We start from the raw sequence: 25531 nt of genomic DNA on the forward strand, positions 1-25531 counted from the left end.
CAAAGTAAGGTATTAGCATACAACTTACTTCATGCAAGGGGAATTTTTAAAAGCTGGCTAATCCACTAGTCACTTCTGTAATATACTCCTAATTTAATTCATGTTTTTTTAGCACAAAAGTAAGTTACCTAGTGTTAAAATTCACTTACTGGATATAATCCTACCTTGTTCATTATTATTAAGGAAAGAAACCTTTTATTTCTATGATATTATCGTATAATTTAGGAGCGACTCCCTTAAATTAATGTCTGTCATCTTCATTTTTGGCTTAGCATTCATTTAGCTTCTTATCTAACTTACACTTTCAAATATAGATATCAGTTGCATAAATTAATTTACAATATTGCATGGGGACAGAATAATTAATTGGATTGGCAATTTTATGCCAGCATTTTAATGTAAATATTTGGGAGTAATTTTTAGTATTTAGTAACAACTAAAACTTTATGCATATGGCCATAGCTGCTTCATTAATTCAGAATCTCATTATGATGGGGATAAAACCAAGACATTCCTGGTACAAAAAAAGGTTTGCCACTATACAAGACAGATGAATCTTCTTCTTAACTATGAGCTGATTAAGCATCATGATAAAAACACACAAATTTTCCAATTCTGTTAACAGAAAGTAAGAGTCATAAAGCTATGCAAACTTGGCTGAGTACTATGACTTGTGTTTGATTAAGAAACTCTAAAGTCATACCTCGGCACTTTTAAGATTTCAAGTGAAAACTCTCTAGTAAGAACTATTAGCTCTTCTTCCTCCAAAGTCCCAAAAGCAAGTTTGGTAAAATTCCTGCTGCAGCTTTTCCCTGGCAGGTTTCTGCTAGAAAATACTTTAGAATATTTGGGACTATGTTAGGATGCCCACTGCTGGTGTATCTTTTATGAATATCGACACCAAGGTGATGTTTATTGGATGACTCTGAAGATTTTGTCCAGGCAGTGTGGGGGGTTAGGGCCTCTGCAGAGCATGTGGATTGCCTGAGACATCTGCTTGCCTCCCCTGGCTATAAGGAATGTCTTTGGTTGTTCAGGGGCATCTGATAATGAGCCAGCCAACTGGAAGCATGAAAACAGGGGCATGTCTGATTACATGACTGTGCCAATTGGTTGCTGACCAATTACTTCCATGCTTCCCAGTTCCAGCCACCACGTCTTCTGAGGTGAGTTACCTAACATCGGGAAAAGAAGTCTTTTTGCAAGAATATGTTCTAACTTCTAGCCTGAGAGCAGAAGACTGTTTTAGGCATTGCTTATTCTTGAATTTTTTAATCCTAGTTCCTGAGAAAGAAGTCACAAGTTGATTTTCCTACCAGGAGACCTGGAATTACACCTTTCATCTAAAGATGAGTCACTTTGCAGAATGTGGTGAAAAACACATTAGGTCAGAGGGAGAACAAGCAAAAAGGAGGCTTTGTTGTTGTAACTTGTCTCCAGGGTTGCCTGACCATGGCTGCTGGCTGCTCTGATCCACTGCTGTGTTTGGGCTCCTTACTCAGGAACTTGCATATCATAAAAGCAGAACTTACGCACTTCAATGGGTGATCTGATCTCAATGCAGAAGCCCTTAATTTTTAAATGGATACTCAGGAAAGTGAATAGGCTTGAATAGGTCAATTTCTCAATAATCTACTAATGGAACAGAGATCTACTTTCAAATCCATCTTTTCAATTGGACAGAGGATAATGTTTCCTTGATCAGAAAAGTCAGAAGCTGAATGAAGTGTGAAATGAAGGTGCACTCCAACATACATCCAATGGTCATACCTGAAGCCACATCTGCCCAGTTTTATTCTCTATATTCATCATCCCATTTGTAACGGGAATGAGAAAAATGACACAGGCGAGAGTCCTATTTTTGCTGATTCTTCTCAAGTTGGTCGTACAAGCCAAACCACCTTTCATTCTTTTCAGTTGTTCTGCTGTTGTTATCACTCAGTTTCCTAGTTACAACAGCTGGGACCAGTTCATCACTGGATGGGTGTAACCCAAAACTGTGTATTCTATAGCCTTCCATGCCATTTCCCAGAAACTGTTATCAATAGACCATTTACACCATCTGCCCAGAGCAGCCTGACTCCTCAGGCTATAAACTGGGTGTTAAGAGGCCTGTGAGACAGGAGAATGCTGCTGTCCTCACACCCATTGTGGAACTCCCCGCCCTGAGGGAGGTACTGGCCTGAACCTGAGTATCTATATAATCTTGGAGTCTTGGGACTTTTTTAACCACTTGTGGGATCCAGAGAAGGACTGTGACCACCACTCTCAACCAGACTGCAACCACCACTCTCAACTGGACTGCAACCACCACTTTTCAACCAGACTGCAACCACCACCCTCGACTGGACTGCTGTCACCACTCTTGACCAGACTGCAACAGCACTCCCACCAACAGGTTTTTCCTTCTCCTTTTCTTTTGGACTCAGGGGGCCCAACGAACACCACTCTGTTCATGCCCCAGGGTGCTGGGTTATACATTTGGGTTTTGTGTGTTAAACCCAATTGTTTGTCTGTATAATCATACTTATTGTATTATTTTATTAAATTGTTATTCTGACTTATAATCTCTCTTTTGAGTTGGCTTCATTTCCCCTGCCAGTTTACCTTTAAACCAGCACAGTCAGTAAATACAGCACAGGTTCATGTACAATTCTCAATTACCAGTGCCTGTGACACAGGCTGAAAGGACAAGAAGCACATGAAGCTTGTCACCCTCTCTGTCTCACCAGTGAAATAGGCAGTTTGGGTCAAATGGTGATATAAGGACTTCTACTGATGCAGCAAAATATAAGACCAGTTTAAATGTAAGAAACAAAGATCTATGTTGGGTTGCATATCAGATTATTGATGTGGAGATTGACTATGCCCCTTGTTTTATTTTTAAATTAATCCCTATTCTAACTCCAAAATGTGTGAGTCAATCACGGCTGTACTACATTGCAGTCTGAAGGAAAACTAACCTGAAATGCTGGGTGAAGATAACAAGTAGAGGTCAGCCCTATGATGCATTCTAGTTTCTATCCACTTTGATAACCCCACACATTTCTACTGAAACAAACTTGAAAAATTTAAAGTCATACATAAGAGCCAAGTGTTGTTGTTTACACACTTGAAAACAACTACTGTTATTTTCTAATTTTTGATTCATGGGTGGTTAGCTTCAATTACATAGACATCCTTGCCAGGAATGTTGTAAACTATGACTGTACTTCTCTGTTTAACTTGTTATTTTACGAAAGCTTGTACATTTGTCTATCAGGTATCAGCATGGAAGGGCAGTATTCAAATAAAGAGCTATTTTGTACCCTGATTTTATTCACTTCCTTGAATGTGAGATGATACATAAACAGCTTATGTGGTTCAAAACCTTGTCAGTCTTCTTACTGTTGTTCTGCCTCAGGTAAGGTTTAACAAACCCACTGAGCCTAAAGGAGTACTACATATAGATTTAATTTTAAGTCTTTCAGTTAGAAAAGTTTTAGAGATTTTGAAGGAAATTAGGGTAAAAAAGAGAGCCTACTGATTATGGAAAATAGGGCTGGCTACTCAGGAAGAGTTTAGGAATATAGTTAGGTCATGTAGAAAGAAAATTAGAGAGATGAAGGCACAACTTGAACCTAATCTTGCCACTGCTGTGAAGGATAACAAGAAGTCCATCTACAGATACATCAATAGCAAAAGGAGGGGCAAGGAAATCCTTCAATCTTTATTGGACATGGGCAGGAATACAGTTATCTAAGATGAGGAAAAGGCTGAGGTATTTAACACCTTTACCTCAGTTTTCAGCAGTAGGACAGGTTGTCCTGAGGACAGCTGGCTTCTGGAGATTGTAGAAAGAGATAAGAAACTGAATAGCCCCCCTGTAATCCAGGAGGAAACAGTTAGGGACCTACTGAGCCACTTAGATCCTCACAAGTCTATGGGACCAGATGGGATCCACCCAAGGGTGATGAGGCAGCTGGTGGAAGAGCTCACCAAGCTGCTCTCCATCATTTAGCAACAGTCCTGGCTCACTGGGGAGGTCCCAGATGCCTGACCAGCCTGATCTCCTTTTATGATCAGGTGACCCACCTGGCGGATGAGGGGAAGGCTGTGGATGTGGTCTGTCTGGACTTCAGCAAAGCCTTTGACACCATCTCCCACAGCATACGCCTAAAAAAGCTGGCAGCCCACGGCTTGGACAGGGGCACTCTGTGCTGGGTTAGGAACTGGCTGGAGGGCCGGGCCCAGAGAGTGCTGGTGAACGGGGCTGCATCCAGTTGGCAGCTGGTCACTAGTGGTGTCCCCCAGGGATCAGTGTTGGTCCCAGTCTTCTTTAATATCTTCATTGATGATTTAGATGAGGGGATTGAGTCCACCATCAGCAAATTTGCAGATGACACTAAGCTGGGGGGAGTGTTGATCTGCTGGAAGGCAGGAGGGCTCTGCAGAGGGACCTGGACAGGCTGGAAAGTTGGGTTGATTCCAATGGGATGAGGCCAAGTGCCAAGTGCTGGGTCCTGTACTTTGGCCACAACAACCCCATGCAGCGCTACAGGCTGGGCACAGAGTGGCTGGAGAGCAGCCAGGCAGAGAGGGAGCTGGGAGTTTGGATTGACAGGAAGCTGAACATGAGCCAGCAGTGTGCCCAGGTGGCCAAAAATGCCAGTGGCATCCTGGCTCGTATCAGGAACAGTGTGGCCAGCAGGAGCAGGGAAGTGATTCTTGCCCTGTACTCAGCACTGGTGAGGCCACACCTTGAGTACTGTGTCCAGTTCTGGGCCCCTCAGTTCAGGAAGGATATTGAGGTGCTGGAACAGGTCCTGAGAAAAGCAACTAGGCTGGTGAAGGGACTGGAGCACAAGTCCTATGAGGAGAGGCTGGGGTTGTTCAGCCTGGAGAAGAGGAAGCTGAGGGGAGACCTCATCACTCTCTACAACTCCCTGAAAGGAGGTTGTAGCCAGGTGGGGGTTGGTCTCTTCTCCCAGGCAACTATCAGTAAGACAAGAGGGCACGGTCTTAAGCTGTGCCAGGGAGGTTTAGGTTAGATATTAGGAAGAAATTCTTTATACAGAGAGTAATCAGACACTGGAATGGGCTGCCCAGGGGAGTGGTAGATTCTCCATCCCTGGAGGTTTTTAAGATGAGACTGATGTGGCACTTAGTGCCATGGTCTACTAACCACAGTGGTAGTGGATCAAGGCTTGGACTTGATGATCTCAGAGGTCCCTTCCAACCTGGCTTATTCTATGAGTCTATGACTCTATGATTCTGTGAAGATGGAGACAGCATTCAGTAAGCCTTTACAGTTGCATCCTGTCAATTAACAACCTTTTCCCTAAACTGAAGGGGCTGAACTGGAAGCAAAAATACTGTTACCTTTGAAAGAAAAAACAGTTCAATAGTTATGTTTTTAAATTACCCATTTTGTGCAGATTTTTTTTTTATTATAGCACATGAAAGTGCTACATCAACTGTGACACAGAGAGCTATTTTTTTCTGAATGTAAGCAAATATAGCCTCCATTTATTAATATCAAATGCTCACAAACTCTGCATGTGCAAGGGATAAAGCTGGTAGTTCATCCCCAAAGATGATAAAGTGACTGTGAAAGACTGGGAGGGGGGGAGCAGACTCCTGTCTCTCCAATTCCTTACCTGTCAGCTGTGTACCTTGCTTACTATGGTCAGGAGATGTATGAATGAATTTCAGTCTGAATGTAATTTGTGTCCTGTATCTCACAAAGCTATATGATTTTGTTTTTATTGTGGCTAACAAAGCTATAACTTTCTGTTAGTTAACTGTTAGTTAGATAACTCTCTGTTTAGTTATCATGTTCTAGGTAACGGCTTTAATGATTAACTGAAAGGAGTAGATGATGTAAATGTCGCTGTTTTCCAAATCTGCAAAATATTATTCATTGTTTAAGAAAACAATATACAGGTTACTTAAAGTGTTTTGTACTGTAATGATGGGGAATTGGTGCAACTCCTCTAGAATTTGTTCAACTCCACTAAAACTGATGATTGTCAATCCTGTATTCCATACATTTGTTAGCAAATTGTGAGCTTATTTTGCAAAAATGAAATCGCTGAAACTAGCTAAAACAAGGGACATCTGCATTCCTAACTGGCTACTGAACTACATGGACCAGCTGGAGGGATTTCAATGGAAGCTAAATCTATGTATGCTCTGGACTCCAAAATATAAATCTGTTTTTTTTAATCTACTATTAGAATTCATAGAAACATTAAATGGTTTGAGTTGGAAGAGACTTTAAAGATCATCTAGATCATCTAGATCCAAGATTTTCCACTAGACCAGGTTGCTCCAACCTTCATGCAACCTGGCCTGGAACACTTCCAGGGATGGGGCATCTACAGCATCTGAGCAACCTGTTCCACCTCACAGTGCCTCACCACCCTCACAGCAAAGGATTTCTTCCTAATATCTAATTTAAACCTGCCCTCCTTCAGCTTAAAGCCATTCCCCCTTGTCCTATCACTACACATCCTTGTAAATAGTCCCTCTTCAGCTTTCCTATACGAAATAGTCCCTCTTTAGCTTTCTTATAGGCCCCTCTAGGTACTGGAAGCCTGCAGTAATGTCACCCTGGGAGCCTCCTCTGGTTCCCCATACAGAACAACTCTCTCAGCCTTTCTTCACAGAAGAGGTGCTCCAGCCCTCTCTGATCATCTTCCTGTCCTTCTTTGGACTGGCTCGAGAAGGTATGAGTCTTTCTTATGCTGGGGGCCCCAGATCTAGATGCAGTTCCCCAGGTGAGGTACGTGAAAACATGTCTGCTGGACATACTTTTCTGATGCAGACCGGGTGTGATTAGCTTTTTGTAACTCGCTGTAAGCACACATTGTTAGCTTATATTCAGTTTTTCATCCAGGAAGGAATTGAGTTGGATAGAAGTAATAAAATGAGACATATTTATTTATCTGACTGACAGTGACAAGCAGCACTTAACATGTATATGTGCTGTGAGTGTCTTCCAAAAAACCACATTTTCAGGACTTAACATGAATATAGTTTTATCCAGTTTGTCAATTCTTCTCTCTTGTTCTACTACTCTTCACATATTAAAATCCACACTAAACAAAAGAATGTTATGTTTGGGTCCATTTGAGGAAACAGTTGTAATGAATATTGATGTCTTCATGCAATTTACAAAGAAAGGGAATTTTAAAAGCATTCAGAGAAGTTAAAAGGGCACATTTAACTGACTCTTAGTGAGAATTCTGGTCCTAAATGTGAGTATTGCACAAAGTCCCCTAGGAAGTAAACTGAAGTGTACTGGCATGTGTGTGCCAGTGATTTCTGTGCATATAAGCACTTGCAAATTTTGAATTCAATCACTGGTGATGTATACTGTTAACCTGCTGTGAGTCTGCAGATACATATGTGCTAACTTCTCAAATAACAGATGGCATTTACCACCGTCTGAATTAGGTGAAAATGCTACAAATCACATTCACACTTGAGAATGTGTCTGTGCTATTTACAGTGAAATAAAAAAAATTGACTGAAGCGAGTTAAATGCATTCAAAATATCCATAGGTGTATGGGTATAAGCAAAAGTACAAGGAACAGAACATTTTCATATCACTCAACATACTACACAAAGAACAAAGGCCAATTTATCAAACAAATCTCTCTTTCAAAATAGGCTGTCAGGTTTCTCCAGTGCTTCAGGAAAGCACCCTTCAATCAATAAACTTGAATGAGGATTTCAGAGCATTTTACATCACCTCTGCCAAAAAAGTTTGACATTGCAGTTTACCATAGAAATCCTTTTGTTGTTGCTGTTGTTGTTGTTGGACATTTTGTTTTGTTTGGTTTTGGTTTTGTTTGGGGTTTTCTTGTTTGTTTATTTGTTGGTTTGGTATGGTTTTGATTTTTTTGTCCACTCCTGTTCTCATGTTTATTTTATTCCTTGTTTTGCTATGGCAGGATCCCAAACATGGCTTTTTCAAATACATCAATAACAAAATGAAAACAAAGGCTACTTTGGTACTAAATGGAGGGGGGCCCTGGTAACAGACAATGCAGAGAAGACAGAATTACTGAATGCCTTCTTTGCATCAGTCTTCACTGACAATACCGGCCCTCAGGCATCTCTAACCCAGAAGATCTGGGCAAAAGAATCCTCTCTTGGCCAAGGAGGATTGGGTTGGAGAACACCTAGGCAAATTTGACATCCACAAGTCCATATGCCCTGACAGGATGCATCCATGAGTGCTGTTGGAAACCATAGTGAAGCTGCTCATGATCACTTTTGAAAGGTCATGGCAATCAGGAGAGGTGCCTGAGGATGGGAAGAAAGCAAATATCACCCCTATCTGCAAACAGGGTAAGAAGGAGGACTGAGGGAACTACCAGCCAGTCAGCCTCACCTCAATCCCTGGAAAAGATGGAGCTACTCCTTCTAGAAGCCATCTAGCCACATGGGTGACAAGAAGGTGATCAGGAGTAGTCAGCGTGGATTGACTAAAGGTAAATCATTCTTGACCAACCCAATTGCAATCTACAATGAAACAACTACCTGAATGGATGAGGAGAGAGCAGTGAATATTTTCTAACTCAGCTTCAGCAAGTCTTTCAACACTGTCTCTCACAATCACAAAGGCAAACTCAGAAAGTGTGATCTGGATGAGAGGACAGAACTGTAGTATAAAACCTGCAAGTTCAATCCTTGAGTCACAGATAGTTTCATTTTTTTTGAAAACAAAACATTTATATTTCACTAGTTGTGTTAAGAGAATTATGTCCACTTGAAATGAAACAGAAGTGACCTCTTGGTCACGGCCCGGAAAATATGATTCATAGTGAGAGGAACCTCTCTTCCAGTGGAAGTACAGAACACCAAACATGGAAGTACTGTATAGCAAACAGAGTTATCCCAGGCTGGTCTCAGTCATGGGAGAGAGATGGCACTTTTAGGGAGGAATTCATCTCCCTTTGAAGACGACATCTAACAGAAGTAAGTTTTCATGTGCTCTTAATTCACACTGACTATAGCTAAAATAGATATTTACAGCCTAGAGTCTAAAGCAAGTATGAAAAGTACAATCTAAAAGGTCTGTTGTTACAGAAAAAGCTCCCATCTCACCCCCAATCTGTCTGCAAAAGGAGTACTCAGCATGGTATAGCACAGTTGGCTGATACTGAATTTCAGGTATGTCACTGATATTCATTAGCTTCTATCAATAAAGCTAAAAAATGCATTCATGTGGATATATTGAATAGATTTTATTTTGATCATCAACTTCTACATATTTACATTAAAAAATCACTGTAAATTTTAAGGCCACCATGGTTGCTGTTGCTCCTAAGAATTTGAACATATGATTCCTGTGCTGCCTGACTTCTCAATTTGACAGTTTCTTCCTTTTTTGCTAAGGTATTTTGTCAACAAATTTGTGCTTCTGGGTGAATTCTTAAAATAGGAATTTTGCTCTTACTATTTTAGTCACTTAGCTTTACCAAATTCCTTTTCATCTTTCTCTTGTTGTTTCCCCCATATCTTCTGCAGTAGTTCCCTCCTGTGATTATCTGTTTCCTCAGATAGAGTATTCCCAAAGACATGTCTTCCAGGAAGCTTAGCAACATAAAATCTCCATCTTAAGTGTCTGTTTTCTGGTTTATGATTTATGTAGTTTAGTGACTCTGTGCCTTCCAGTTACCTAGTTTGTTCCCAATGAGATTGCTAGCTGAGCTGTCTGGATGATGTGATTAAGGCTCTACCTGTCTGGTGTATTGTTCTGGGTTTTCCATGACACAAACTCTGAGAACAGCACAACCAGGACGATTTCTCAGCAGGAAGGATCTGCACAAGCTACATTTCGAACATTCCCCATTCAAAAAGCTTAGTAGCATCTGAAAGGGTATTCAAATATTCTGTGAAGAGCAGGAAAAGTGTTTATAATATATCTTCATACTTAACACGGTGCTCTAATGCAAGGTGTTTTACTAGGATTTTGTATGCCCCAAGGACATACCTATGCATACTTCTGTGCCTATGCCATGAACTTGGTTGCCATGGAAATACCAAAACCAGGCTGTAACTAAGAGTAGGCAAACCCATTCATGCAAAATAGTATCCAGCCTCAGTCTCCAGAATGAATTGTAGCCATTTTCATGCTTTATACTGGCTTAATATTTTTTCTTTATCATTAAAGTCTTTCAACCACTTATATCCAATGCACAGAAGCCCCAGCTCATCCAGTCCAATGCATAATTTGGACACAGCAATTCCAGCAGCATCTCTGAGAAATCAGATAAAACTAAATAAGATTAAATTATCCTTAGTATTCTTTGCCTTTTCTTGCTTCCTTTGAATTTATTGGCAAAGAAACATTTTCTAATTGCAGCCCTTACTGTACCACCTTCCTTCTAAACATTAACATTTTGGATGATATGTAAATATCCTCTAAGGATTAACTGAGTGGAAACCTTCAGATCAGGGAGAATTTAAAAAGAGCAACAGCATCTTCCAATAGAGACTATCCTGGGTCTTGCTGTCTGAGCAGCTTCTCCTGCTAGAGAAAAGAAGCTGACCTCAGGCAAGTGACTGTGGGAGAGCACGTAAGGTAGGCCCTCTGTGTGTTCACATGTATGCACATCTGCTCTTGTGGATATTGTATTTATTTATTGTCACAAATTTTACTGTGTAATGGGCTTTCTACAGTTAGTCCCTTGAAACCAAAGAAAGAGTCCTATTTCGAGTATGGAGTATTTTCAAGTAATGGCTTATGGAGAGCAATTTGAAACCAATTACCTCTTACAGGAATATATTAACAAAGGATTGTGATTATAATTTATTTATATATCTCTATCTTCTTTCTATTTATTTATTTAATTTACATGAATTTAAGTGTGATTGCAGAACATTCTTAAATAAGGATGCCTTTCTGTTTATAGATTTGAAGACTTAACCTTCTGTTTCCTGTTAAGCCCTATACACAAATGGTCATGTTGCATGATTAGTTCCTAGGAGAATAAAGCTGTACAGAACTGCCACAACAGTGTTCTTTTGAGGTAAACATGGATATTGTGGGAGGTTAGCTGAAAAACACCATCAATTTTAACATACTTCAGAGCCTAAAGACAGAAACTATTGAACGTTATAAAGGCACACTTCTCAAAATTGCTGAAGTAGCATTTCTTCCTTGAGTTACAAAGCTATCATATCATATAATTAAAAAGGCAAAAGGTATTTTGAAGATTATGGAAAATTATGTTTCTGGTTTTGGTTTAAATGATAATTTGCCTGTTTAGTAACTGTCTTTATACTTCCATCAAGAGGCAAAGCAAATGCTCTTTCACTCTGACAGAACATGATAGAGAAAGTAACTACCTGGAAAATTACTAAGTGTAAGAACATGTGAACTAACATGATGCAAAAAATATGGGGTCAAATAAACTGTATTCCCATAAAGATGACCAAGACCAAGTTGCCACAAAAATAACCAAAAGTGCTGTAGGGTAGAATTTTCCGAAGTATTCACATAATTTACAGTGCTAGTTAATGTTTCCTTAGAAATAATACTGTCTTTTAAAAGGAAATTACTTTTTTGTCTTACCTACAAATGTTATAGAAATAGAATTTACCATCCTAAATCAGAAAAGTCAGTTTTGATAATTTCTTCTCATTGCCTAAGTGCTTGTAATGCAAAGACTTTGCCCCTTTATAGCTACAGAACTCTATATCCCAAAAAGAAAGATCGATACATTCCCCATACCAGTTTTTTCTACTAGGTTTCATTACAAGAAGGTACTAATGAATGTAATCATGAAACAGTCACACACTGTTATATAAGAAAAAAGAATTGGGAAAGAACTTAATTAAAACCAGGTTAATAAGACAGAAATCAAAAGCTAACATGATAGAACACTAAAAGTCACCAATTTGAGTCATGACATGACTCAAAACCTCTTTAATAAAACAGATATAAGGAGGTATATAAGGAAACAATATAAGGTTATTATTATAAAATGCAGTGTTCAGTGAGATGGTTTTATAAATAAAGTCTTCTTACCTGTTATAGTTGCTTTGTTAATAGATGGTTGGTTACACATTGGTGATCGTCTATTGAAAAGAAAATAAAAAAGGTCTAAGCCTGATAAACTCACAGATGACTAAGTCCTTGAACAATATAATAGAAAATATTGGGAAATAAAATACTGGGAAAAAAAACCTTGGGAAATTATTTTGGAATGGACTACGCTGCCATTGCCAAAGTTCATTTACAGCAGATATTTCTTTCTGGTGTAGAAGAGAATTCCTAACTGACCTCTCTGAAACCTCTCTGCAGATTGGGAACTCTAAGACAGGAATATTTTAGGAACTTAGAAGTTTATTAAAAGCCTGCCGAATCATACATAGAGCTTCTACCTAGTTTAAAATATGATTTATATACATAGTTAGCATTATTCTAACAAGTCTTGTGCTTCCCATGTTCTCTGACTTGAAATTTTTATTTTAATTATTTTTCACTCTATTATTTTTTTATGTACATTTCACACGTTATTTTGCATCTACCTTTCACAAAAAGCTTTAAGGCAAACAGTTCAGTGGAATGTTTTGCCCACTGAAGAACGCTATAAGATATTGGACTGACACAGCTGCATAGGGATGTGAGTTGTGGATGAGTGAAAGCAGGGAACACGTAAGGTCTGCATATTCCAACGAAGAGACATGGAAATACCTTCTGGTAGCATTGCATATGCAATGGTAGGCAACTGTCTTTGGAATGCTAATTACTTCTAAGCTCTAGAGATGCACATTTTGGGTGAGGGAAATGACTGCACTACGGAATTTGCCAGTGTAGGTAACATTAATGTTCACTGTGATGCTGTAAAATGATTGGAGAAAGATCATATTTATAATGCCTCATTTATAATTGTGAACTACTCTGCATGAGTGGGATGTCAGTATCTTGGATGAGTTAGGCAGAGTTCTAGGTTCAGATCATGCAAGCAGCTCTCACTGACTGCAGCTGTCTGCTTACTCAGGATCATTTGCAAGACTCAGACTGTGCCTGAATCATCTTTGAATGATCTTTGACATATGACCAATTTATTGAAAATCATATAGTTGCACAAAACCACTCCAAGTTTATGTGAGGACAGCAACGCAAGATCAGTTAGAAGGCAAGGGGGCTGTTGTCTCAGCTACCAAGAATAACATCTTCAGGGGATTAATAGCTATTACTCATGCACGTTTTATGCAGGTTCAGTGGCACAGGCTGAAATCTGTAACATCTAATTGTCATTTTCAGTTTACATTAAAAAGTATCACTACAAAAATTTCAGTGGCCAAAAAATGACACTCACTTGCTGGGTGCCCGATCTTGTAAATTGGTTAATGCAGCAAAGTTATTCCGTACAGTACGCAGGCTGGCCAGCACCTGGAACAGACAAAGTGGTTTCAGTATAAATGTCTGCACAAGTGAGACTGATTTATCTCTGCTCCACTGTGCTGAACGAAAAAGGAAAGGGCATTGCAAAACAACTGTAAAAGGTTTCCAGGGTTGGTTAGTCTGCAGCCTTTGACCATTATTTAACAATAACGTGTCTGTAATAGGAGAGCATAGTTTATTTCTTTTTTTTTTTCCCATAAACAACTCATTGTTTGATAAAGGCAAGCTTACTTGAGAAGGAGGAAAGTTTTTCACTTTAGAATACTACTTATTTCTTTAAAATTACCATAAAAGTGTTTGAGTTTGGAAGATATTAGCCCTTTCAAGCCTCATACTTCATGCATAAGAAATAATTAGAGAATCTTCCATTTGCCATTCAGTCCCCACAAACTCCAGAGGGAATAAGGTTGTCTAGACTGCCAGGAAAAAAATATGTGTCTCCTTTAAGATGCACAGTTGATTTGGGGACTTAGTGCAGAAGACCAGAAAAAGAGGAAGGTATCACCTCAGAAGAGGGAAAATGGTTGCAGGTTCTTACAAACTTTACACATTGGGAAGAGAAAAACTACTTCCTTTCTGACTTAATTTCATGCAAGATATCATATAGTAGATGCAGTAGAGGAGTGTCTTCTTGTTATAAGTGGCACAGGCACTCTCTTCTGAGGGCTGATGGATAAATGCAATAAATTTTGTACCGCATAAGCATAATAAGATGAACCTCTCTAACAAGAGAGAGCTAGTTCAGTTGATGTCAGACAGCAACCATGAGTTCTTTGGAACCAGGCTGGAACTGGGAGGAAGCAGACACACTAACCACTGGTGTGCCTGCAGAAGTTGCCCATTTTTGTTTCCCAGCCCAGACTGGGCTGGTGAACTCACCAGAGGGATAATGAAAGCAGGAATGGGAATTTGGGTTTTAGAGGTCTGATTTGAGGAGGACACAGCCCTCTTTTCATAGCACCTTAAATTTATATAGGAGATAGGAAGGAGACGGGGGACTGAAAAGAATAAATTAATGAAAGCCTGTAACAGAAAATATTCAGAAGTTAATAATAACTGGCAGTGTTCAAGCTATCGTAAGTAATCACCAAATGAGATAAGATAATAAAAATAAATTTGTCTAACTAAACGGTATTCATTTCATTATGTTTTTCTTTCCAAAGATCAGGAGGCACAGTTACATATTTTACATTCAGCAAGGAATAAAAATATATGCCATCAGATTTGCATTCCCAGGAAACAGTGACACTAAAAAATATTGTATTTAGATGTTGCATGTAGACAGATGGAAATCAGGCATGAACTGAGCAGGTGAAAGATGATCTTGGAGTTCAGAGATCCAAAAATGAATACTTCAAATACAGTGAAAAAGTGCTGAAGCATGAAAATATTGTAAAAGGAAAGTATGAGTTGAAGGTAGAAGGAAAAGGAAAGCATAAAGAAGAAGTTTGACCTATTAAGAGGCTCATTTTAGTGACTGCAATCCATTTTTTACTTCTCTTTTGTCAATCTGCCTGGGTTCAGTTTACATGTATCAGGATGCTGAGATAGTTTGTGTGTCCTAGTATTTTCAGAGAAAGGTATCTATGTGGCTTCCAGAGCTGTTCCAGGGCATGAAAAAATATTGTCAGTTTTCCCAGCTTCAAGCTCCTACTCAATAAACCCTGTTGAACTCAAACTGGCTGCATTTGCAGGTGCACTGAGAACTGGAAGCACATAATTAAGGTAATGAAGTGACTCCTCAGAGAGTGACCTCAGGTATAGGCATGCTTCTCAGATCTGCTTGTTCTGAATGGCACAGAGCACAGTTTCAGACAGGTTAGTAGGCTAGACACGTTGCCATCTGAAAACATGAAGCTAGCTTAGGTATGCTTCGGATCTGAAATAAGAGGACATTAAACAGCAGGGGTGCCGAGAAAAGAAGTGTTCAGAGCTGCAAGGTTGCTCAAGGGCAATTATGAGTGGAGGCTAACGAGGCTTGCTGGACCCATGCTCAGGTCCCAGACAGGCTGCAAGGGTGTCTCTCTATGTGTACACCACTATTCACATAACCAGAATTTTCTAGTGTCTGAAATAATATGAATCTGTCCTTTTTTCAGAAAGCAGAGTCTTGACTGTTGTTTTGTATGTCCTCTTTATTCTTCAGGTCCAGGAGTGAAATGTCCAGTACCTGCCCAGCATCCTAGATGCTTTTAGCATTAATGGAACACAAGTCTTACAAGGAGAGGCTGAGGGAGCTGGAGTTTTTAGTCTGGAGAAAAGGAGGCACAGTTACATATTTTACATTCAGCAAGGAATAAAAATATATGCCATCAGATTTGCATTCCCAGGGAACAGTGACATTAAAAAATTATCACTCTCTACAACTACCTGAAAGGAGTTGTAGACAGGTGCAGGTCAGTCTTTTCTCCCAGGTAACAAGTGATAGAACAAGATCACAGAATCACAGAATCACAGACTCACAAAATTAATTAGGTTTGAAAAGACCTTTGAGATCATCAAGTCCAACCTTTGACTGATCACCACCTTGTCAACTAGAGCATGCAACTAATTGCCATGTCCAGTCTTCTCTTAAACACCTGAAAGGACACCTGCACCACTTCCCTGGGCAGTCCATTCCAATGTCTAATCACCCTTTCCATGAAGAAATTCCACCTAATGTCCAACCTAAGCCTCCCCTGGTGCAGCTTAAGACTATGTCCTCTCATCCATCGCTAGTTGCATGGGAAAAGAGGCCAACATCCCCGGCCACAACCTCCTTTCAGGTAGTTCTAGAGAGTGATAAGGTCACCCCTGAGCCTCCTCTTCTCCAGGATAAATAACCCCAGCTCCCTCAGCCTTTCCTCATAGGACTTGTGCTCCAGACCCTTCACCAGCTCCCTTGCCCTTCTCTGGACCTCCTCCAGCGCCTCAACATCCTTCCTGTATTGAGCGGTCCAGAACTGGACACAGTACTCAAGGTGTAGCCTCACCAGTGCCAGTATAGGGCAAAAATCAGGATGCCATTGGCTTTCTTGGCCACCTGGGCACACTATTGGCTCATGTTTACCAGTACCCTCAGGTCCTTTTTTGCTTTTACTTTCCAGCCACTCTGCCCCTAGCTTGCAGTGCTGCCTGGGGTTATTGTGACCCAAATGTAGAACTCAGCACCTGGCCTTGTTGAACCTCATACCATTGGCCTTGGTCCATTGATCCAGCCTGTCCAGATGCCTCTGCAGAGCCTTCCTGCCCTTCAGCAGATAAACACTCCCACCCAACTTGGTGTCATCCATGTATTTACTAAGGATAGACTTGATGCCTTCACCCAAATCATCAGTAAAGATATTGAATAGAACTAGACCCAACACTGATCCCTGGGGGACACCACTAGTGACCAGCTGCCAACTGGATGTACCTGTATTCACCATCACTCTCTGGGCCCAGCCATCCCAACAATCCTTAACCCACGGAAGAGTGCCCTGTCCAAGCCATGCGATGCCAGCTTTTCCAAGAGAATGCTGCTGGGTGTCAAACGCTTTGCTGAAATCCAGGTAGACAACATCCACAGCCTTTCTTTCCATCCACTAGGTGGGTCACCTGGTCATCAAAGGAGATCAAGTTTGTCAGGCAGGACCTGCCTTTCCTAAGCCCTTACAGCTGGGTCTGATCTCCTGGTTGTCCCATACATGGCACATGATGGCACTCAATAATCTACTCCATAACCTTTCCAGACATTAAGGTCAGGATGACAAGCGTATAGTTCCCTGGATCCTCCTTCCAACTCTTCTTTTGGATGGCCGTCACATTGACCACCCTCCACTCATCTGAGATCTCTCTGCTCAGCCAGGACTGATGATAAATGATGGAGAGCGGCTTGGCGAGCTCTTCTGCCAGCTCCCTCATCACCCTTGGATGGATCCCATTTGATCCCACTTGTGAGTGTCTCAGTGGCACAGTAGGTCACTAACTGCTTCCTCCTGGATTACGGAGGGTCTACTCTGCTCCCTGTCCCCATCCACCTTCTCAGGGGGCCGGTTGCCCTGAGGATCACTTGTCTTACCACTGAAGACTGAGGCAAAGGTGTCATTTAAGTACCTCATCTTTGGTGACAATATTCCCCATCACTTACAATAAAGAATGGAGGTTTTCCTTGACCCTCCTTTTGTTATTAATGTATTTATAAAAGCACTTTTTATTATCCTTTGCAGAAGTGGCCAGAATAAGTTCTAACTGAGCTTTTGCCTTTTTGATTTTCTTTCTAGATGAACTAATGACATCCTTAAACACTTCCTGAGCTGCCTGTCCCTTTTTCCAAAGATGAGACATCCTCTTTTTTTCCATGAGTTCCTGCAAAATCTCCCTGCTCAGCCAAGGCCAATCGTCTTCCCTGATGACTTGTCTTTTGAGACAAAGGGACAGTCTGCTCCTATGCCTTTAAGAATTCTTTCTTAAAGTATGTTCAGTCTTCCTGGGCCCCTGTGTTTTTAAGGGCTGATTCCCAAGGGACTCTCTGAACCAGTGTCCAGGGTAGAGGTTTTGTTGACACCACTCCTTTATTCACTGAGTACTGAAAACTCTATTATATCATGGTCACTGTGCCCCAGACAGCCTCTGACCACCACATCTCCTATCATCTCTTCTGTGTTTGTAAACAGCAGGTCTAGCAAGGCACCGCCCCTGGTAGGCTCACTTACCAGCTGCAACAGGAAGTTATTTTCCACACACTCCAGGAACATCCTAGACTGCCTCCTTTATGTATGTGGAGTTTCCAGCAGACATATGGCAGGTTGAAGTCTCCCATGACTGAGATGAAATGGCCTCAAGTTCCACCAAAGGAAGTTTAGATTGGATGTTATGAAAAATTTATTCACTGAAAGGTTGGTCTGCATTGGAACAGGCTGCCCAGGGAAGTGGTGGAATCACCATCCTTGGAAGCATTCAAAAAACATGTAGATGTGGTGCTAGGGGACATGGTTTGGTGGACCTGGCAGTTTTAGGTTAATGGTTGTACTTGATGATCTTGGACATCCTTTCCAACATAAACAATTCTATGATTCTATGATTATAAATGCACATATATTGACAGTTTCTGTAAGTACAAGTCATCCCCACATACATTGCAATAAATGTATAAGTGAAAACAAAAAGTTTGGTTATTGGCTACAAGGGATCTAAACAACTTGATTTCTTGTATAAAGATATTAATATTTATAAGTGTATTGTCTTAGAAGCGCATAAAATAATATTTCAATTTTCCACTACAATTTTCTTTAAGTGACAGTTAACGCTGCCCACAGAGGTTCTACTTCTGCTTAGTATTTCGTGAGTTTCATTTGTGGGCATAAAGCAACCCATCACGTGCAAACTGCTTTAGGCTTAATCTCTAAGTAAATATTCATATTTTCAAAATCAAGTTATATATAAACAGTTGCAAACAAATTTTAAATATTGAACCTTTTTTTGGTAATTAAAAACCTACAGATTTTTTTCCTTAAGTTTCAAATCCCTCAAATTATTTTGTAAAGTGAAATTCTATGAATAATTAAATTACAGCAGTTGCTGTATATAGGAATATAAGGAAATGCAACTGATAATATCCTTGTGATAATTTTTTTTTTAACTTTTGCTTAAAAAATTCCATTCTAGTAAATATAGTAAATTATCACGTCCTGGGACCAGCTTCTATGTGGGGGACACAGTATGCCACCCTGCCTCCACATAGAAAATGCAGCTGCATTACCATGGTGATATGCTGAAAAGAAACTGAAATGCTAAACTAGTATTATTACCACCAGGTGGCTCATGATCAAATGAAATAAGCTTCCCGATCAAGTGAAGAAAATACAGATGGTTTGAAATAACTCGAACATGTGTTCCTCATGCTGTGATGCACACAAAAAATGCACTTACATGTTAAAATATTGCTTTAGGAAGACATTAAAGTGGTAGTTTTTATGATGTGTGGACACTGTACTGGGAGATGGCATCCAGTTTCTGAAGTCCTGAGTGAGGTCCTAACACTGCTAATGTAACTGAGAGGGATGGGCTCAGTGCTTTGTCTGTCAGCTTGGAGATGAGATTTTGCATATTCTATACTTTTTAGATAAGGGTGATGTTTTTCCTAAGAGTCTAATCAGATGTCACTTCCCCTCTATTAGGCACACTCTCTCAACTGCATCTCAGTTTCTCCTGTGTCAGGGAATGTGACATGATCATTCACCCTGTAAGTGCTTTTTCTCTTGTTCCACAGAAATAAAAACAGGTTGACTTAAACCACTGCTAACAGGGTTTTGCACTGGAAAAGTTCACAATTAATCAATTACAGTACCTTGGTGCAAGTAGCCATAGCATTCAACTGCTTTTACTCTATTTGCTGAAGCACATCCATTAATGCCAACAAGAATACAGAACTGCCCTTAAAAGAAAGGGTGTTTTGTCCCAGGAAAAGGATATCCATAAATGAGGTGTACTATTTGCTGTTTTCTAGGGAAGCTAGAAACTAGGAAAACTATGTTCAAGGGAAAATATGTGGCACAATTTGTAAACAAAAATCAGATTACAGTGAACAGGAACGATAGTAAATATTACTGGATTGCTTGAGCATCATAACATTTATATTTTTTTCTGTGCTTAAGAGTTAGGTTTTCTGTTTCCTGAGGAAATAAAACCAGAAGTGGTTTGACTTTTTTTTAATTTTTTTTTCTGTAATTTCTTCTCTTCCATTATTGTTTGAGTATATTTAATATTTGAGAGACTTCAGAGTATTTTTATAAAATGCCCTTGCTTAATGTTTTCTCTGCTAATAAAAGATGATGGTATTATTCATATTAAGAACTTGCTCCCAGTTTTATAAACACTGTATCTGCTTACAATATAATTAAATATCTAATAAACTAATAAATAAATATTCTTTTAACAGCTTATTATTAGACCAGAGCAACCTGCATATTGAGACTAAAGTTGCACATTTTATTCTTATTTGAGACTGCTATGTGACTCAACCTTTCTTTTTCCATTCACCTTCAATCACATATGACTTTGTAATTACACTGAATTGATTTTCATTCCTATCTATTTCAGAGTAAAACCTATCATCATGAGTTCAAGGAATATCAATATTAACTTTTCATACATGATAAGACAGCTCTATTGTGAAAAATTGTGAAGTCTTGATCTGAATTATAAAGAATTTTGAGGTGATATTTTATAAAACAGACTCTGAATAGAAAAACCAAACATGGTTTTGCAAAAGAACATAAGTATTCTAGGTAAAACTTATCTCATGTCTAGAAATCACATTTTATTTAATGCATAAAATATGACCAAATGAAGAAATTGTAATTATAAAAAGTAATAGAATAACAGAAAGCAGAGATTTGTCTTCATTATGACTGCCTGTTACAGTATTTGAAAAGAGATCAAAGGTGTTTATTGTGCTGTTGCACTTCAATTTTCAGATAATCAAAAAGCTTTAAGAAAGAGAGGTGTAGATAACAAGAGTGGGAAGTTTATGCCTTTCTGTTTAGACATTTTTTCTCATTTCAAGCAAACATATCTTATACAATAATAATGATAGAAAACAACTAGTTTGGCCATTTAGTCTTTAAATTACAAGATCATGTGAGAAATATAGCAAAATTGTGCCTACCTGAGCAAACGGTGTCACAATCAAGTCATCTCCATGTCTGAAAAAATAAGCAGAATTGTGAGTTAGGTATTACCAAAAACTTATCCTGCTGCTTCAACAGGAAGAAAATCAGCTTTTAAAATGCTCTGTCGGTAACTCCAGTTTTATTCTTCTGCAATTACACAGTACTATTGCTTTTTACACATTCTATGAAAATTAAATATGAACTTTGTTATTGCCCAACTGCCTGGCATGTCTATGGGATGGCTGACAGACCAGCTGGTTTCTTCACTGCAGGTTGGGCAGCTGACTGACCACCCAGGACTAATCTTGAGAGATTTCATCCCAAAAGATGGAGGTGAAAGTTCCAAAAATTACTCCATTTACCAGCAGGCTTGTGAGCACTGGATGGGTGACTAAACGCAGATGGCTGGGCAGTGCGTTGCAGATGAATGAAAACCTAGTAAAACTTTCAAACTGATTGAGACTTCTGTAGCTATAGGGGGTGTGACCAAGTGTGTGCTGTTGCTGTGGCAACCTCACCTACACCAGGGCTGACATCTGGGCAAGGTGCCAGGATGACGCATTGTAGGGGAAAAGGGAGAAAGCGAAAGCGGAGTTCCTTCTCTTCAGTGCCGAAACCTGCCACCTGAAACGGTTTCAAAAAGATATAGTACTCTAAATACAAGTAGACTGAAGGGCTTAAGAGTAGCATCTGTAGCATTGAGGATATAGAGTCGAAACATGGGGACAGGGACAACTTGCAGGTTTCAGTTATCTTATCCAGTATATGACAGCAGTTGAGGTGAAAATAAATTTTCCAAAGACAAAAATCCAATATGATTCTGTTTTTAATTTTTCCTATTCTTTTCTGTGGTGAATTTATCATGATGAATTACAAGTTGCAGCTTCTCACAGAAACTACCATTCCTTTGGTGCTGTTTTAATATTATTTAAGTTTAAGCATACTATATGAGTATTTAACAATGGATTTCAAGTCCTTGAAAAGCTAATCAGAAAAAAGGCTGATAAAAGGAGAAATATGATTTGTGTCTGAGATGCTACAACATCATTCTTATAATTTATATACTGTCCACAAGACAAAAATTGCTCACAAGTATTGCAAAAACCCAATAAAAAAGCAGTACATGCAATCTGTACCTCTGTACAATGAGTCTGTAAGGACAAAACTCCCCAATATTAAAAATTATCAGAATACTTAATATCTGTGTAACCATTTTTATTCACATCTTTTTTATTCCTTTTGTAATAGAGGAGTGGATTTTTATGGACTCTGTGGAAGAAGTCTGCAGTTTTAATACAGTCTTTGCAGGAGTGGTTAGAATAGGGTGTTGCTTCAAGTGAAACCACAGTCCCAGACTGGCTGGAAAGCATGTAAGCAAAACTGAGAGAAATATGTCACCATGGGAGGAATGCTCAGCGGCTTTAATAACTCAATGAAGCCAAATCCAGTTGGGTATTATAGACAACATGAATCAACCCAGGGCATTAACAGGGGAGTAAATGAGCAGCTGCATTAGTACCTCTTTATGTTTTCACTGGGTCATGAAAACATTAGCAAATGCCCTAGACTATCATTTTGGATTAGGATTGCTTAATGAATTACACAAAGGCTTTAGCAGAAGATAAGCCAAATTCCTCTTGTCTTTTTCTTTCCTATTCTCCACTGAAACAGCCACAGTGCGACTACACTACCTCACTTCCAGAAAAATTATACTCTTTGTCTTCAAGTTCTGTGAAATGACATTATCTGATATATGACAACTGGCTTAGCTGTCTCTCAGTAATGTCTGTTAATTTCTTACCTTTTATAAAGAATATTTTTGCTGTTTGCATATAGCCACTCCATTTTCACTTCTGTTTTGACACGTAAAAGAGGCACAGCTCAAAACACAAAACCCATTTTTTACTGATCCAGTCAATTTCCCACATTTGGAAATTATGAAGGGGTAGCATTCTGAAGATGAAAATGTTTACAGGTAGCAGTAGCACTGGACAAAGACCAAAAATATTAAATGTTTTCTACCTGTAAATAAGGCAGATAGTGTAGAGATAGTTCTTTCTAGCATCTGTCAATGGCAAACACTCTTCTGAATGCCTAATACATGACACAAATACACAAACTATTCATCCATGCCTTAACATCCTGCTACAATATAGTTGTTAAGTGTCAAAGTGCAGATTGGCAAAAAATATGAAAATAAGATTGTCCTCCATCTCAATATCTCTTGTGGACTTCCTTAGTAGCAGTGGCATTTTCTTGCTCTTCATTTCTTGCCATTCAGTGCCCCTGTTTGCCAGCCTTAAATTCTGAGGGACTTACAAAAGGCAACAAGTACACATTCCTGAGCTTTCTGCCCTGGAGGTTTTTTTTTCTTTTACATAAAATAGCATGATTCCACTCCTCTCATTTTCAAACTTTATTCTACTTGAGCTCTTTCTGGATTGCATTTTGTTGGACAACACCGATATCATACTGCAACTTCTTATTTTTTAGAAGAGGCATTATTAAGTAACAATTTAATGTACTGAAATCAAGCCAGAATTTAATTTTCACTTTTCAAATGCTCCTTGTGTCAAAAGCAACAATTCCAGAAATTATCATTATTTTGGTGAAAGCATGATACAGGAATTACAGGTATCCACAGCTGTCACCAAATAGTTTAGCACGCACCAGACCCACTTGAATTGAAAAGCAATTGTATAATGTGGTGAGTAATTTTTAATCCACACTGGGTCAGAAAATCTGGACAAAGTGAGTATTCAAAAATGGAGTAGACACGTCTAAAGAAGCTGTTATTTCTGTACAGAAGAGCAAGAACGTATGACTCAAAATGCCACTGATCCACAGTGTACTACAGTGCAGTAAACACTACAATGTGTTTACTACAATATCATCCTCATACAGATGATATGAAGGTGATAGGGGATTCTTTCTGGATTCTGGGCCCGACAGTGCCACACAGTAGCAGCAAGAGGGAGTGTAAATCCTGCAATATGCCACAAGCTTCTAAATATAAAGAGAGATGTTAGCCTTTAAGGTTAGAAGAAATTGTTCATATCAGTGTTGGACTCTGTTAACTAGAATGCCTGGCATAGTTGTTCACATCTTCATTTTTCAAAGGAAAGACAGGTTTGAAAGCAGAATAATGTTCACATAGCCCCAAAAGTTAAAATGATCAATTCCCCACTACCAAAGAACACTGATAAAGCACACAACAATCCACATGAGATGAATCACTGCTACATAAAACACAGGTCAAATTTCCATTAGCAGACCAAAGATTGTATATCACATTGCATGTTATTTGCCACAGTGAAGTAATGAAGCCTAGCCTTCTGCAAATTTTTTGTCTTTTGCTTCCTAACATTTCCTGTATGACTATACTTGAACTCATATAACCTATGCTATTCCCTACCCTGGAGATGAAAATGCTATACTAAGTTAGAAGTTGGTTGAATACGTCCAGCTGACTGTTGACGAATAAAAAGTCCAAAAACTCTGCTTCTTTTCCTCAAGATTGGCATCAATTTGTCTCTTCTATACCAATTACAGAACAGTAATTAACTTTGCCCTCACTAATAAGGAACTTAGAGATGCATGCATGGACAGAGAGAGAAGCAGGCAGGAAGATTAACACAAGGGTAGACAGGGTGACTGCATAATCTTTATTTTGTAATTAAACTGGGATAATTTAATGTAAGACCTAATAAGAGGAGCAACTAGAGAGATATTCTGCAGACCTGTCAGGATACAGTTAAGAAAGAGAGGGTGTTTTTTTAATGTGGTCAGAAAAAACTCAAGATAACCATTAAGAAGAAGTGAATCCTAGACACTGTAGACCACTAGGAGTGTGAGTCTGCACTTGCCAGTGTGGAGCTTCATTCTGGAAGGTCCTCAAGGTTTGCCTTTGCAAAGGCTATTAGTAAACATAGATTAAGACTTTCTGCATACACATAAAGAATATCAGCTGAGTGATCTTGAGGACATATATTGAAGAGATTATTGGGAGATATAAACAGGGTAAATAAGAGTTCTGTCCTATTTAAATAGTGGGGGGGAAATGCACCAGTTTGACACATAAACTTCTCATGGACAAGATAAAGTTACAATAAATTCCTGGTTAATCTTGATAGAATTTTTATAGCATAAATTATAATACTAGTAGAAAGAATCTTGATGCTTTGTACCAATTTAAAGTATGATCTTACTGGTTTGCCACAGTCCTCCATTTGAATAAAAAACTCACTTATCTCCCCAGGATAAAGAATGGCTGAGGATGCCAGTCAGGCTTTAAATCCAACTGGCACACTGTGTTGGATCCTCTGGCTACAGACTTGGGACATAGCCTATTTGAGAGAATAAAGCTGCCTACTGAGTTTTGAAAAGCCCAAGGGGACAGTGGCTGTCTGGAATCCTTGAACTATGCTCTGCAGCAAGAACTGTGAGAGCAAGAACTTTCATCACAATGTCACAAGAATTTACTTAATT

At 39.3% G+C, this 25531-nt stretch overlaps 1 protein-coding gene across 5 annotated transcripts in view; it reads right to left on the minus strand.

Moving 5' to 3' along the window:
* The window catches only part of LOC116780155 (cAMP-specific 3',5'-cyclic phosphodiesterase 4D), a 394135-nt gene that overhangs the window by 87715 nt on the left and 280889 nt on the right, over positions 1-25531 (minus strand). For all 5 annotated transcript variants that reach the window (XM_032674704.1, XM_032674705.1, XM_032674708.1 and 2 more), the window contains 3 exons: positions 21040-21076; positions 13327-13400; positions 12030-12079 (listed from right to left, as the gene is read on the minus strand). In XM_032674704.1, coding sequence (XP_032530595.1) covers positions 12030-12079; positions 13327-13400; positions 21040-21076 — 161 coding nt within the window. The remainder of the gene's footprint in view (positions 1-12029; positions 12080-13326; positions 13401-21039; positions 21077-25531) is intronic.

The sequence above is a fragment of the Chiroxiphia lanceolata genome, chromosome Z (assembly GCF_009829145.1).
Source record: "Chiroxiphia lanceolata isolate bChiLan1 chromosome Z, bChiLan1.pri, whole genome shotgun sequence".
Taxonomy (NCBI): Eukaryota; Metazoa; Chordata; class Aves; order Passeriformes; family Pipridae; genus Chiroxiphia; species Chiroxiphia lanceolata.